Raw genomic sequence first — 15,805 nt, 5'->3', positions numbered from 1 at the left:
ACTTTGGGAGGCCAAGGCGGGTGGATCAATTGAGGTCAGGAGTTCAAGACCAGCCTGGCCCTGTCTCTACTAAAAATACAAAAATTAGCCAGGCGTGGTGGCAGTCACCTGTAATCCCAGCTACTTGGGAGGCTGAGGCATGAGAATTGCTTGAACCCAGGAGGTAGAGGCTGCAGTAAGTGGAGATCACGCCATTGCACTCCAGCCTGGGCGACAGAGCAAGACTCCATCTCAAAAAAAAAAAAAAAAAGGAAAAAACCAGTATGGAAGTAAATTATTAAATTTTTACTTATATATTTTAATTTACATTGTACATTTTCCTAGTAAAAATTATTTTGACAGGCCGGGCGTGGTGGCTCATGCCTGTAATCCCAGCACTTTGGGAGGCCAAGGCGGGCGGATCACCTGAGTTCGAGACCAGCCTGGCCAACATGGTGAAACCCCATCTCTACTAAAAATACAAAATTAGCCCGGCGTGGTGGCACATGCCTGTAGTCCCAGCTACTTGGGAGACTGAGGCAGGAGAATTGCTTGAACCCGGAAGGCGGAGGTTGCAGTGAGCCAAGATCGTGCCATTGCACTCCAGCCTGAGCAACAAGAGAAAAACTCCGTCTCGGGAAAAAAAAAAAAATTATTTTGACTTCTTAATCTTTATAAATAATCTGATATTTTTAGTGTTTGAAGAGTTGAACTTGTTAAAGTCTTGCAGAACTACCGTTCCTTTATGATTCTTCTTGTAAATACTAAATTAGGCCCTTCTATTCATTGATTTATCATTTGATGTTTCAATATTGTGTCTATTTGTAATAGTATAAAATTTTAAATGAGTGATTTCAACTAGAGTGTTGCTGCCAGCCCAGCATTTTGATCTAATTTCCCCGAGAATTTCATGAAATTAGAAATCCTTACTAGCTTACAAAAAAAAATGTTATACAGAAAAATTTTCAGTAAATTCAGAGAAGTAAGATCATTTTGGGGATCTTTAAACCAGGTCAAATCCTGACTTTTTTTTACTGTGTGGACTGTCTTGGGCCACTCTTTATGATCCTGGATTACCTACATCTAGTTTGACTGACTTGGTTTTGGAAATCTTCCTCAACTTAAAACCTGTAAATTTAAAGCATAAAAACGGATTTTGCTCTCAGGTAAAAGAAAATGTAATCAGGACTGTGACCCTGATATCCTTCAAGTCTGTAATGTATTCAAAAGCCAGATAAATACACGTGATGTTTAATCATCTGGATTTCCTAGATTATCATTCCCCCTACCACCTCCCTACCCTAACCACCATAGAAGATCCGGACTTAGTGGTATTGGACTGGGATGATAAAAACTATCCAGGGAAGGCCAAGCGTGGTGGCTCATGCCTGTAATCCCAGCACTTTAGGAGGCTGAGGTGGGTGGGTCAGGAGTCTGAGACCAGCCTAGCCAACATGGTGAAATCCTGTCTTTACTAAAAATACAAAAACTAGCTGGGTGTGGTGGCGCATGCCTGTAATCCCAGCAACTACTTGGGAAGCTGCGGCAAAAGAATCACTTGAACCCAGGAGTCTGAGGTTGCAGTGAGCCGAGATCATGCCACTGCACTCCAGCCTGGATGGCAAAGCAAGACTCTGTATCGGGGGGGAAAAAAAATCCAGGGAAGAAAGAAACTTCCCTAATCTCACTGCCCAAAGATTTAGGGACATTTTGGTGTTTTCTCTTCTTTCTTCAGTTTCCTTTGATAACTGTAACTAAATACTGAGTGATTTGCTCTTTAGTTTGCCTTAAAATATTGACTGTTTCCAGAAGTTTGTGTTTTCATTGTTGTACAGAACTAGGTGCAAATGACACAGATTAAGAAAAGGTTGGAAATATGTTCTTTTCTCTCCTCTTTAGGATGATGACTTTGAGTTCACTGGCAGCCACCTGACAGTAAGGAATGGCTACTCATGTGTGCCTGTGGCTTTAGCAGAAGGCCTAGACATTAAACTGAATACAGCAGTGCGACAGGTTCGCTACACGGCTTCAGGTATGTCACTGCTTTACAAAAGGTAAGAGAGAACTCTCCTGAAACAGGACTGATCTTTTGTTAGGTATGAACTATCAGGTACATTTCCTGATAGAGTGTTTAAACTATGACACCATAGGTAAAAACTGGCATTTACAGACAATCGAGCCTATAGAGTCTTTGGTTCTAACCTTATCATTTTATAAACTGGGAAACTGAAGCAAGTTTTAGAGTTTCCAATTTGAGCTAGTTGGATATTACTGGTTGGGCATCCCTAATCTGAAAATCTGAAATCTGCAATGCCCCAGTGAGCATTTCCTTTGAGCACTATGTCAGTGCTCAAGAAGTTTTCCATTTTGGTGAGCCAGTGAGTTTGGATCTAATTTTGTTACGTATATTCATAAATACCAGAATTTTGGCACCTGGGCTCCAGTAGGACCCACCCCTTTTATTTCACCATCCGCATTTTGGTCTTTGGATTCATTTTGGCCTTTTCTATTCAGCTGGGCTAATTCGCTTACGTTTGGTTCCTAGTTCTGGAGCAGTCCTGCTAATAAGTTGACTTCTTTAGAGATAGTTTCCCTGTGCTTGCTATGGGGATAGGCTCAATACTCATTATTATTGCTGGTTTCAGACTACATTTAATGTAAAGTGCAGGCAACTGTTGCATTTTGAACTCCTCAAGATAGCTAGTCATCTCCCACTCCGAGAACCCATGTGTGACTGTGTAGGCATGAGAAATGGAGACATAGCCATCAATCTTACCCCGCGCTGCCCGTTTCCTTAGAGTTACTGAGATCACCACAGATGTTTTGGTTGTTTCTAACAATCAGTGAAACAGTTTTCCATTTAATTTTCCCATCAGAGGCAGCTTCTAGTTGACAGTGCTGAGAAGATCTGCAGCCTTGAGCCTTTTGCAGACAGACGGAGAACAGTGAGAATAGATGTTGTGCCATTTTCTGTAGTTCTGCAGCCACAGAAAATGAGCATGTACTGAGCTTTCATATTTGAGATACATATATATATCTCAAAGTATATATAGTATATAAACAGACATTCATTAAAAAATAAATGAGGAAAATGATGTTAACATAATTTCAGTACCCTCTCTGAGGTCAGCTTTGAGCTCATTCATACTCTGACAAGCTGAGGATGACTCTACATTCTCAAGCATAGCATGCTCCGCAGTGTTAGGCTGCATCCCCCAGATCTGCATCACAGCCTTCTTGTAGCATTCTTCTGTTGGTTGATAGTGAGCAACTAACCACAGTCAGAAGACATTGGTTCTGTTGGGATGAGCATTTTACTCTTTATTTTTGGTCTAAATGTACTTAACTTGAGTAAATGGTAAGGTCCTTTCATTAGTCTAGATCACCAGTGTATCGGGAGGGTAGTGTGGGGATGACAATCAAGGATTCTGAAGTTGACTACGAGGGTTTGAATCCTGGCACTTATTACCTGTGTGGCCTTAGATGTGTTATTTCACCTCTACCTCAGTTTTCTTATGTGAAACATGAAGGTAATGAAAATAGAAAAATGAGAATTGAGAGATGGATGTCCATCTGTTGTACACTAAACGTTCAGTGTCCTTATCAGTGCCATATTCATCACCACTAGCCTTCTCCCACCCAACCTCTGCAGGATGTGAAGTGATAGCTGTGAATACCCGCTCCACGAGTCAAACCTTTATTTATAAATGCGATGCAGTTCTCTGTACCCTTCCCCTGGGTGTGCTGAAGCAGCAGCCACCAGCCGTTCAGTTTGTGCCACCTCTCCCTGAGTGGAAAACATCTGCAGTCCAAAGGATGGGATTTGGCAACCTTAACAAGGTAGCTTGCCTTAGACACTTCCGTCTACAGATCTAATGTACAAATAGCAGTCTTAGTCATTTACTTGGTGAGGAGGGGCCTTGCGTTTTTGGGCATTTGGCTATGCTCTCAATTGTGACATCAGGGCTGAGGCATGTCAGTTGATTCTCTTCAGTGTCTAAGTCTATCATCAAGTGTCTGTTCATACGGACTTACTCTTATGGGGTCATTTCACAAACTCAAGCCTATAAAAAGAGGATCGTAAATGTCATCCTAAATAATAAGAATTTCTGGGCTTATTTTGAAAGCAGATTAGAAGAGACTTCAAGGAAGTCTGTTGAAGCCAGTATCATCCGGCCCGTCACTAGCTCATGTGCTTCTTTCTTACGGTAGGTGGTGTTGTGTTTTGACCGGGTGTTCTGGGATCCAAGTGTCAATTTGTTCGGGCATGTTGGCAGTACGACTGCCAGCAGGGGTGAGCTCTTCCTCTTCTGGAACCTCTATAAAGGTAAATGCCTTCTAATTTTAATCTTTTCCATATCCTTACAGGAATATAGAATTTGAAATATTTGGGATTTTCTCAATATAGATGCCTTAATTTCTCTCTTTATTAACTCAACAAACAATTCCTGAAATATCTTCTAGGTACTGGGGTGTAAAAATACCTGCCTTCGAGGAGCTCCCAACTTAGGATACAGTAAGCGGGGAAGCAGCCTTAGAACAGGGCAGTAGGTGGCATGACGGGCTGAACGCCCAGGTTACTGGAGGTCCACTCAGACTGGAGGGACAGGCCCAGGGAGGCTTCCTACCAGGGGAAGCTTGTGTTCCTCATTCTCAGACTGACTTGCCCCCATTCTTTGCTTGCTTCCCTTACAATGTATTTAAGAAATTCCTACCTCCTGTTCAGTTATTTTCTTCTGTAATTGGACTTAACTCTATGTAGACTTAAAGTATATTTGTACACCACCTCATTCCCAGAAAAGGCTGTAAAAAGAAGACATTGGCCTTGTCACTGCAGACACATCAGCTAACTGGCTTGCCCCCCATCCCCAGTTCTTTCCATTACTCCTCATTGCCCAGTGGTGAATGGTCTTTCACACCCCAGCGCCTCTAACTTCACAGAGGGGGAACTTGGCTCCCTGAGCACATTGCTTTCTGACAGCAGCAGCGTCTTTTCCCCATCCAGACTGTCAAGTCCTGTCAGTGCCAGCCTTATAATGTCTTGCAAACCTATTTACTTTTTTCTATTGCCTACCTCCCAGTCCAAGCCATTCTTACCTATTGCCTGGACGGTTACCAATAGCTACTACTGCTATTCCTGCTTCTTTTAGCAACTTTCTACTGCTGAAAGAAAATGTTCAAACTCCTTATCTTGGCCCATGCTAAGGTTCTTCATTATCTAACTCATCTCTACTTCCTTGTCCATCCCCAGGTTCCAGGCACATTTGGCTGCTCTCACATCCTGGAAGACACCATGCTGTTTTCTGCTTCAGAGCCTCTACATGTGCTGTGGTCTAGGCCTGGGGGGCTGCTTCTCCCCCCACCCCCTCGACCCCACTTCCTTCACAGCCTGTCTTATTCAGCATTCAGGTTTTGACATAAACGTCAGTATTTCAAAGACTTCCAGGACACACACATCTCCACTGCACCAAATGTAAATTAAATTTACCCCCGTATGCTTTTCCCTATAGCCTACTTTTTCTTCATAGCTTTTATCACAGTTAATAATTATCTGTGTAATTTTGCATCTGTTGCTCTATTGGAGTATATAGTTTATAGCTTTTTTATCCCCCTCTTCTAGTAGTGTGCCTACCACCTATGTCTGTTGCATAACTATTCACCAGATGGGTGACTGAAGACAGTCCTGGGCTTGGAGGGGCCTGGGATGGCTGAAAGGGATGTAGCCATTGTCATGGAGCTATCTAAGGTACTCAAGCTTAAGAATTCTGTGCCAAAGTAAAGGGATGCTTAATAATTCCCTTTTATTAGCAAGATCTGAAATTGTATCTTTGGAACTCTGCTGTATTTTGTCAAGTTAGAAGCAGTGAGGTGCCTGTGAATCTTACTTCACTCTCTAGTCTGCCAGCTCCTAGTGGCTGGTTTCTGGCGACAATAGTTCCATAGGCTGTTTCAGAAACATAATTTGTCTCTTTGCATTTCAGTGGTGCTGCTGTATGTGTCTTGTCATCAGATTTCAGAGCACCAGGAATAAGGTGGGGCCTGATAAGGACGTTTTTGAGGAAAGTCTGTAGGAAAACCCTAGAATTATCCTTTCTGTTTCCCCAGCTCCAATACTGTTGGCACTAGTGGCAGGAGAAGCTGCTGGTATCATGGAAAACATAAGTGACGATGTGATTGTTGGCCGATGCCTGGCCATTCTCAAAGGGATTTTTGGTAGCAGTGCAGTACCCCAGGTAAGTAGATAGGTGAGGTAAGCAGGGATCTAGGCTTCAAACTCAACCAAGGTTTAATGTATTTGCAGCACGTTCTTGGTCAGGACAGTTTAAGCTAGAATTGAGGTGTGTGCCTTTACATGAATATTAATGTTTGGAGTTCATGGCCTAAGCATGGGGTTCAGAAAAGCCCCCCAGAACAAGAGCTGGGGAATCTGAAGGCTGTTAGCTACATTTCTCCTCTGGCTTTAGAGTCACACCATACCCGACATTTTAGACAAAATGGCCAAACTCCAGTGAGTATCTCTGGGAAGTTTTCAGAGAACCTCTTGGTACTTTTTCCTGTTCTTTGAAATACTTTAACCCCTTAGGATTCCTTTGAAGGGAAGCATATTGTGAATTTATAAAAGAGAATAAAGGCCGAACCCTGTGTAGATCTCTAGATTCATAGACAGGAAGGCAACATGGAGGCATCCTTCCTGTCTGAAGTCCTTTTGTCCACGTCTATTTTAAAGCAGAGCATTCATCACTTGATCACTGGCTCTCACATCTGTTGCCCTTCTTTCTCTCACTTACATCTCCACCCACCACTGCTTTTCTACCTTTCAAGGATTGATTTGTCCTTGGTATATCATAATGACTTTTGCTCCTGGTTTTTCTTTTAGCCCAAGGAAACTGTGGTGTCTCGTTGGCGAGCTGATCCCTGGGCCCGGGGCTCTTATTCCTATGTTGCTGCAGGATCATCTGGAAATGACTATGATTTAATGGCTCAGCCCATCACTCCAGGCCCCTCGATTCCAGGTGCCCCACAGGTGAGAACTGGCAAACTATCTGGGCTTATTTGGGAAGAGGCCCTGATTTTTTTTTTCAGATTTTAGTCATTCTATCTTCGGACCTTTCAGATAACCAAGCACAGAGTTAAAAGGATGGCACCATTTCTGATTTCTCATCATTTGGTTTTGTAAATCTAGGCAGCCTGCATTCAGAATGAAGGAGTCCAGAGTCTTAAGTCAAATAACATTTTTCCTTATTCAGGTTTTCCCCCTAAAAAACAAAACCATTTTTAATTGCACTTCCATTTTGTAATGGCTCACAGGATTGCTGCAAGGTCACAATTACTAGGGGCTTCCAGGGCATTCCTGAGAAATAACCCTGGGTCCTTATCTAGACCCTTATGCCAGACCCCACTCCAAGAGCAGTAAGAATTCCTCAGTGTCATAGCCCAGACCTGCTCTCAGCTGCAAGGCTGAAGTGTCCCTGATCACCAAATGTCCTGTGCTTCAGGGTAGTGAGGCTCCCTCCCAGAAGGTACTGAGGGAAGGACGCTCTAGAATTGGGTATCTAAACTGATGAGAACACGTTAAGCATCACTTTAGGACCCCGAGGCTAGGTGGAGTTTTACTGTCTCATTTCTCCTTGTCAATTCTTGGAAAATGCCTACTGATAAGGGAGACTCAGAATGATGAATAGTAATTGGGGGGTCAGCCTTCACAAGGTCAACAGGAATTTAGTAATTTAAGTACAAGAGTAAAGGTGTATGTGCAGCCTGCCAATTTTCTTTTTCCCCTAAAACAGCCGATTCCACGACTCTTCTTTGCGGGAGAACATACAATCCGTAACTACCCAGCCACAGTGCATGGTGCTCTGCTGAGTGGGCTGCGAGAAGCAGGAAGAATTGCAGACCAGTTTTTGGGGGCCATGTATACGCTGCCTCGCCAGGCCACACCAGGTGTTCCTGCACAGCAGTCCCCAAGCATGTGAGACAGATAACATTCTAAGAGAAGAGGCCCATGTGCCTGTTTCTGCCGTATTAGCAAGGCTCTTCTAGCAATACTAGATCCCACTGAGAAAGTCCACCCTGGCACCTGATCGGCTGCTGGAGCTCCTGATTTGACAAGGGAGCCTCCCTCCTTTGAATGACCTAGAGCACAGGGAGGAACTTGTCTATTAGTTTGGAATTGTGTTCTTCATAAAGACTGTGAGGCAAGTGCTGTGAAGTAACATCTTAGTCTCGTTTTTTGTTTTTTTTAATATATTTTGAGAATAAAAGTTCATATAAAATTGGCCCTTCTGTTCCTTTGGGTTGGAGTTACATACAAGATGGGGGCATTACTCCTTTGGAAATGCCAAGTTTATCCTATGACAATGGTAATGTATGTTTTCTCCATGTTTAAATAAGGAAGATGTTTATATAAAAGAGAAAAATGGTTTGATCAGGTCAGAAGATAAGGTGGGGGGCGGTCCTGTAGAAGCAGTGGATTTCCTAGTCAGTGGGACTAGACTTCCCCACTGGGGAGGGGTGTGGTGGTGTGCCAAGAACATAGGTATTAGGAAACTTTGGATGAACTTTCAAGATAAAACAAGAGTGAAACAAAGTTTGAGCCTTTGGGAGATGAGTCTGCCTTTATTCCTGATTCCCTCCATGGGTACGTGCTAAAACTTCCCAATTCTACGAAAGCTGTTGGTGTACATTTTGGGAAGCACACTACGTAAGAGCAAGGGCTTAGGTAACAGCTGGTTTAACAAATTGCCACAAACTTAGTGGCTCTTAAAAAAAAAAAAAATCTACAGTTCTGGATGCTTAAAGTCTAAAATGGGTCTGCAGGGCTGCATTCATTATGGAGGCTCTCAGAGTGGGGAGGATCAGTTCATTTCCTTGCTCTTTTCAGCTTCTAGGGGTGGGAAGGCTTGTGGCTCCTACCTCCATCCGCAGAGCACCTAACTCCAATCTCTGCCTCCATCATCACATTGCCTTCTCCTGTAGTCAAATCTTTGTCTCCCTCTTAAAAGGATATACCTGTGACTACATTTAAGGCCCACCTGGATCATCTAGGATGATCTCCCTCATCCCAGAATCCTTACCGGCAAAGTCCCTTTTGCCCATATAAGATAAAAACATGTTACATGCTGGTTCCTTACCAGGGGCTCCTGACAGATAAACTCAGTTACTACAAATCCAAGTAATGCCCCTTAAATGTGGTTTTATTCTTAGTATGAGTTAAGGGACATAATGTATATTGTTGGTCTGACGGGAAGATGAAAACAGAGAAGGCTTTTCCCCCCCCCAGTCTTAAGAATTCGTGACAGTATGGAAAGAATCTGCACACCAGGATCAGGGCAAGTGGCGGAACTGATGAAAAGGTGAGGGCTGTGCACAGTGCACAGTGCATGGACCTCGGCATACACCTGCGTCTGAATCTGAGTTCTGCGAATCAACATTGTTACTTCACGGGGATTAGCTAGGGTATCTAATCCGGGGTAGGTCTCTTAAGAGTTTTTGTTTTTTAAACAGATGGCATAGGCAGCTTGAGAGAGAGATGACTATCTGGCAACAATGGGCAAGCCTGAAAATTAAATGTTGCAAAGAAATAGCTGCTGATTATAATTCTAGTTATGTGGGTCCTACGCATGTCCTTTTCTAAGCCTCAGTTAATGTTTCCAGTCCTCGCAGTATCAGTAATTGGTTAGGTAAAATACCCAGTTTTAAGCATCATACAATGAAATACACTAGAGCTGCATCAATGCATAGAAGACAGATACACAGGGATGACATTAACACTCGCATCACAGACTTGCACAGAGTATATATGGAAACGAGGGAGCTTTATTGGTTACATATTGTACTGCAGAGCCAACAGAGAGCATTCGCGCCAGAGGATACATGCAGACAGGCAGCTCCAACGATACACATGCACCCAAGGAGCCCTGAGCCACTGCTTTGCCCTGGTTTCCAGCGACAGGTTCCGGCCTCCTTGGTCCCATGCTTGGAGCAGGAATGTAGAAGCTGCTGCACCTAGACTCCAAGGGGCAGGGGTGAGACCAGAGCACCTGCCTGAGCAAGTAGGTGTGGACCAACAGACTGCCCCCAACAAAGGGGCCTATAATGCAATAACAGTTTATTTGAGGGCTACCTTCTTAGCCCTCTCAATCTTTAAAATACAAAAAAATAGACTTTATTCTCTTAAAAATACATTCCATTCAGTATGTTCTGAGCTGGGAAGCAGCAGGAAAATAGGGCCCCTTTCTCCTATGATCTTGGTTGTGAGGTTTTGAGGAGAACCCTGTTCCCCACTCGGGGTATTCAAAACATAATCCCTAAAAGCAGCTCTTTCCAAAGCAGTCTTGTCAGAGAAATAACAAAACCTCCTAACAAGGTAGCCAGGGACCCAGCCTCTGGATCCCCGTTCCTTTATTGGGAAGTGGTAGCACTTGGCACTGACCCACTAAATATAAAGAACTAAAAGTGCCCCAGGACGACAAGTCCAAGAACACTATAGCGCCCCCCACATCCCGAACACTCCAACGAGAGGGGGTTATTTTTGTGCAAGCTTGCCTGCAGCTGAGGGTGAGGTGGCATCCTTGGCCCCACTGCAGATCCCTTTAACCCACACTGTGACTCTTTCATTGCCACCCAAAAGCAAAAAAACCGCCACCGCTTATTTATCCACCTCCAGCTTTCTCTGGTTTCGTGTCAGAGTGGCAAAAAAACAGCAGCAGGTGGAAGAGATCAGCTGCTGGTACTAAGCCAGCTCCACTCCCTCCAACCAAGCAGCTCTATTGCCAGGTCCCCCAACTCACTAGGAACCCTCCAACAACCATACACCTGCCAGTAAAATTTAAGAGCCAAGCTATGGAAGAAACTTGTCATAAAAGTGGGTTTGCTGACTGGGGGCAGTGAGACTATTTGGCTTGATTAAACAACTATCCAACTACAGGTCTCCCCTCTACTTGGAGGCTTCCTCCAGGACCCCTGACGATGAGGCCTGGGTCCAAACAGTTACACCTCAGTTGCTTTCCAGAAACATGCCTCCCAACTTTGGGATTTGAGAGCCAGCCTTGCCAGCCATTTGAAGCCCAGAGAAACTGAGCCTCCAGCCTTTACTTGCTATTACTACGTTATTTTCTGCAATGCTGAGGACATTTAAAAATAAAATCTATCTAGAAAGTGTGCAGATTAAAGAAACAAAATATCCTGAAATAACTGTTACAATCAAATCCTATTGCACTCAGATTTCAAGATGACAGCCCCAGCAAAAGGGCTTCACAGCTGTCCCTCTTCCACAGGACATTTTGAGTAGCAGCAGATGTTGGTGCTGCTGAAATGTGGAAAGATCCAGACTTTGGCACCAGGAGCTATATAGCACCAGAATCCAGGGCTCCAACACCCAAACACAAGAATTATTGGCGAGATCTTTTTAAGCATGGCTTGGCGCCCTTCTGTTTCCATCAGCAGAGAAGAGCCACAGACTTAGTTTCCTATACCTTCAGTTGACCACCACGGAGGTTGATTTCCTTTGAACTCTCAAGGTTGCCAACCAGTGAAGGAGAATGGCAGGGAGGCCGCAAGTGAGGGACGGCAGCCTTGAGTGAGCTAGTTTCTGGCCAGTGAGCCAGGAGAAGCAGCAGGAAGAGATCCTGGAAATAGCATCTTGAGCATTAGAGGTGGGGATGTGGAGAGGAAAGGCAGGCCACATGACAATGCCTTTAGATTGACAACTCTAGGAAACAAGTATGAGCAATAGATTCCTGTCCCTGAAAGTAAGGTAGGTGCTCCCCAAGCCTCCTCACTGCCAAATCTGATGCAGACAAGGGCAGGATGAACACTGATTCCCATGCTGAGTGAAGGCAGGGAAGACCAATTCCTCTGGAGGAAATCTTGAGTCTTCCTCTTGCCAGGAGATTCATAGGAGATGCACAGGAATAGGAGATACACAGACTTGGGTACTTTCCATAACATCTAGACTCCTAGAAAGCCAGGAGATACTGTGTGGCACTGGACAAGGCTGATGCCACAAAGAGCCTCAGAGACCATCCGATCTAATCCCTTCACTTTGCAGACTGGGAAACAGGCCCAGGGAGCTTCTCTGAGCTCATCCCCATGAGATTAAAACATGAGGAAACTAAAAAACAAGGCCCAGAAAAACAACTGAGGGCAGGGGGGAAGAACCCACATGGATGATACCTTCCAAAAGCAAAAATCATCCCATACTATTATACTATTTACCTGAGAACAGGTAAATCATCCCATACTATTACAGATGGTGAAAACAGGAGAACCTCAGAATACCAGATTTGGTGCCCTTAGAGATCATCCATTTCAAAGAACTCATTTTACAGACAGGGAAACTGAGGCTCCAAGGCGGCAATGACTCACCCAAGGTCACACAGCAAGGAAGTAAAGCCATGGGGAAACAAATACAGCTTACCAGACTGCTAGTTTAATGTTGTCTCCTTCTGAGGGCAATAGTGTCTGCTTCATAAAGGTAGCCTTTGAAAGAGGATCCCTTCTTTGAATTGAAAGAACGCTAAAGAAAAAGCAGTGCCAAGAATATACAATTCTTTTAAACTTCCCCATATGACTGGTATAAGGAACCTAACCAATTTATTTACGTGGCTTTCTGAAAGGTTTGCTGCATTTTGAACTACATAAACCTGAGGCCCTCAATGGGTATGTACGTATCACCTCTCCTCCAACGAAGTCATCATGATAGTCGACTTGCAGAAATCCGGGGCCCACTTCTGTAGGAATGCATCAGCTTGGTAAAGTGCGATGCCTCCTCCATGGGGGACGGAGGAGGAGGAACAGGAGGGAGTAGTCTCATAGTCCATGCCTCTCATGGAGCTATTGCTTGTGGAGTGACTAAAGGTGAGTCACTTCGGGTCTGCTTTCCCCCGTGCTGGGCACTTCCTAGAAGGCAGAGGATGCTGGGTCAGGCCCAGCTTAGCCTAGGGATTTTCCCAAGGTGGAAACAATGAAGAGAGAGCAGGCGATGCCAGCAGCATTACTGGTGCTCGGGAAAGAAGATGCATGAGGCTTGCCCCAGGTGCCTTTGAAAGGTGAGCAGAGAGAGCTGGGGTTGGGGAGGGATGATGTCATTCCAATGGGTATCCGCATGGGTATCTGCATGCTCTGCTTCCAGGAGACTGGTCAGCCAGGGGCCAGGTCAAACTTCAACCTAAAGGGTAGTCTCAATCCTTCAGAGGCAGCACAGACCCCTTTCTGCTTTAAAAGGCTGCGGAAAAGAACGCCAGGGAGAAAGAAATGAAAGCCCCCTAGATGGAGCTGATGGCTGGTAAATCTTACGGGGTACTTGAGCCCACTGGGCAAATGAGGAATGAAGTGGATATAGTGAGACTGAGAAATCAGAACATTAACCACACAGACAGGGGCTGTCTTAGGATCCAGAAACAACCCACCAAGGAGCCGAGAAGAACTTTTGACTCCTGTGGTGTGGTGGGGACTTTATCTTCCCCCGTTTGGGGGCCAGAATGGTCCAACTACTTGGTTGACAGGGACAAGGAGAGAGAGAGGACTCGTGCATTGGGGAAGGTTGGGCCTGGGTGACTGTCCAGCTTGTAGTCTCTGATTCCCTCTGGCCAAATGGCAAAAATTACCTGAGCCACAGCCCAGCTCTACCACAGTTTCCCAGCCAAGGCTTGTGTCTTGCCTGGTTAACTGGCCTTGGATCCTTCATGGGGCAGGACAGTGGAGAGAGCTAAGAAGCAGGAGCAGAGGGCAGACAGCAGACACCTAGCGGGTTCAGTTCTCCTCAGCACAGGGCCTGGTTGGCCGTAATTGTTCCTCGGCCCGTACTCGCCCAGGCTCTGGCAGCCTCTGTTTCCCAGGCAGTTCAGACGGATCCAGGGAGTTGTGCAGTTGCCTGTAGACACTGAGTGTACAGTCTTCTTCTTCCTCCTGTGCCAACAGATAATAAAAGTGCACTGTGGAGATCAGTAAAGTGAGGAACAAGACACCCTCACCTGCTACCACAATGGGTCCCTTCCAACCTAGCAGAGGCAGATATAGCCCAGACAGGCCATAAGTTAACTGCAAAGATATGCTTTTGCCTGAGTACGGGCCAATATGTAAGTTCCTTGGAAATCGGGTAGACCGGGAACTCCAAGCTGCTAGGAACCATCAGGGTAGGCTAGGAGGAGGCTCACAACAGAACAGGAGCCTTACAGAGGACAGAGCCTGGAATAGGTGCATGGGACTGGTACCCCTGAGGAGGGGCCAGCAGTCTGAGTTCTGCACGTGCATGCAGGCTGCATGATTCTGGGGATGAGACCCATCCACATCCTTGGTGGGGAGCTGAAGAGAGGTCTGGACAGCTCTCTTCCTCCTTCCCACATACAAACTACCAGAAAGCTCACATGCCCGTCTCTCATCCTTTTTCTCTCCTCTTAAATGTCCAAAGCTTCTGGGGCACAAATAGCTGTCTTTCTCCCTATTCCTAGAATTCTACCTTTTTTTTTTGAGATGACGTCTCGCACTGTCTCCCGGGCTGGAGTGCAATGGCACAGTCTCAGTTCACTGTAACCTCTGCCTCCCGGTTCAAGCGATTCTCCTGTCTCAGCCTCCCAAGTAGCTTGGATTACAAGCACGCACCACCACACCTGGTTTCTTTTGTTTGTTTGTTTTTGAGACGTCGTTTCGCTCTTGTTGCCCAGGCTGGAGTGCAATGGCGCGATCTCGGCTCACTGCAACCTCCACCTCCCGGGTTCAAGTAATTCTCCTGCCTCAGCCACTCCCGGGTTCAAGTAATTCTCCTGCCTCAGCCTCCTGAGTAGCTGGGATTACAGGCATGTGCCACCACACCTGGCTAATTTTGTATTTTTGGTAGAGATGGGGTATCACTATATTGGCCAGGCTAGCCTTGAACTCCTGACCTTGTGATCTGCCCACCTCGGCCTCCCAAAGTGCTGAGATTACAGGTGTAAGCCACCATGCCTGGCCAGAATTCTATCTTTTTAATGTTCTCCTTGGTTCTCCCAAGCAAATGCAGATCAAAGAATAACATAGGCATGAGTGAGAAAGGTTAGCAGAGTAGAAAGAACATTGGATTTAGAGACAGGAATCTTGGATTCAAGTCTTAGCTCTTCCAGTAATTAAGCTGGGTAACCTTGGGTAAGATGTTTTGTGTTTCTGACCCTTAGCTTCTATATCTGAAAAATGGGGATAGTATCTGCCCCCAGGCAGATATTCAAGGGACTGAATGACACAGTGGGTAGTGAAGTACTTTTGTCCAGTGTTAAGTACCCTGTAAAGAGTCACAGGCTTTTCAAGTTAATAGTCATCTGCTTTTTGTAAAAGAAGGGAGCACTGTGGCCAGGTCCAAAGAGTTTTTCATCATCACGGGTTTCTTACTGAAAAGACACTCCCAAGGGCTTCTCCAGATGCTGTTCTGACACTCTGACCCTAACACTCACATAAGGCAGGTGGTTCTGGATTTATCAAAGCTGTAATGAGCCATACTGAACCAGCCCTGCCCTCAGACTGATGATATGAGACAGACAGCTGTCTGGGGGGGTCAAAAGAAAGTGTCATTTGGAATTGGGTATAAGCTTATCTGAAATAGGCCCAGTGTAAGCCCCGGCTCTCCTCATCCCTGAGAGGCCAGCAGCCTGTGAAGATCTGCTAACTGAGGCAGCCGAGAACTTGCTGACCTGGCTCCCCATCGCTGTGTTCTACAGAAAGGGCACCAGGCCTCCTACTGTCGCTCAGAGCTCCCCAGCAGCTATAGCTGCTGCTTGTGCTTTTCGTGCTGCTCTGAGGTCCTACAGGGAGCTCCTTTAGCTGCTCTGGCAAACCAAGCGAAGAGAAGACATATTTC

The 15,805-nt window shown here is 45.4% G+C and overlaps 2 protein-coding genes across 24 annotated transcripts in view; one reads left to right on the top strand and one right to left on the bottom strand.

Moving 5' to 3' along the window:
* Positions 1-8,253, top strand: part of KDM1A (lysine demethylase 1A) — a 65,638-nt gene extending 57,385 nt beyond the window's left edge. For 4 of the 8 annotated variants that reach the window (XM_077996458.1, XM_015130455.3, XM_077996447.1 and 1 more), the window contains 6 exons: positions 1,879-2,011; positions 3,632-3,819; positions 4,192-4,306; positions 6,085-6,212; positions 6,857-7,003; positions 7,767-8,252. In XM_077996458.1, coding sequence (XP_077852584.1) covers positions 1,879-2,011; positions 3,632-3,819; positions 4,192-4,306; positions 6,085-6,212; positions 6,857-7,003; positions 7,767-7,952 — 897 coding nt within the window. In that variant the 3' untranslated portion in view covers positions 7,953-8,252. 8 annotated transcript variants of the gene reach the window in all.
* A 1,522-nt stretch (positions 8,254-9,775) lies between these two features.
* Positions 9,776-15,805, bottom strand: part of LUZP1 (leucine zipper protein 1) — a 96,690-nt gene continuing 90,660 nt past the window's right edge. For 13 of the 16 annotated variants that reach the window (XM_077970198.1, XM_015130524.3, XM_015130535.3 and 10 more), the window contains one exon: positions 9,776-13,887. In XM_077970198.1, coding sequence (XP_077826324.1) covers positions 13,732-13,887 — 156 coding nt within the window. In that variant the 3' untranslated portion in view covers positions 9,776-13,731. The remainder of the gene's footprint in view (positions 13,888-15,805) is intronic. The other 3 variants (XM_077970218.1, XM_077970208.1, XM_077970227.1) reach the window with 1 other exon arrangement.

The sequence above is a fragment of the Macaca mulatta genome, chromosome 1 (genome assembly GCF_049350105.2).
Source record: "Macaca mulatta isolate MMU2019108-1 chromosome 1, T2T-MMU8v2.0, whole genome shotgun sequence".
Taxonomy (NCBI): domain Eukaryota; kingdom Metazoa; phylum Chordata; class Mammalia; order Primates; family Cercopithecidae; genus Macaca; species Macaca mulatta.
Note: the sequence above shows the minus strand (reverse complement) of the source record. Positions and strands in the feature narration are given on the sequence as shown.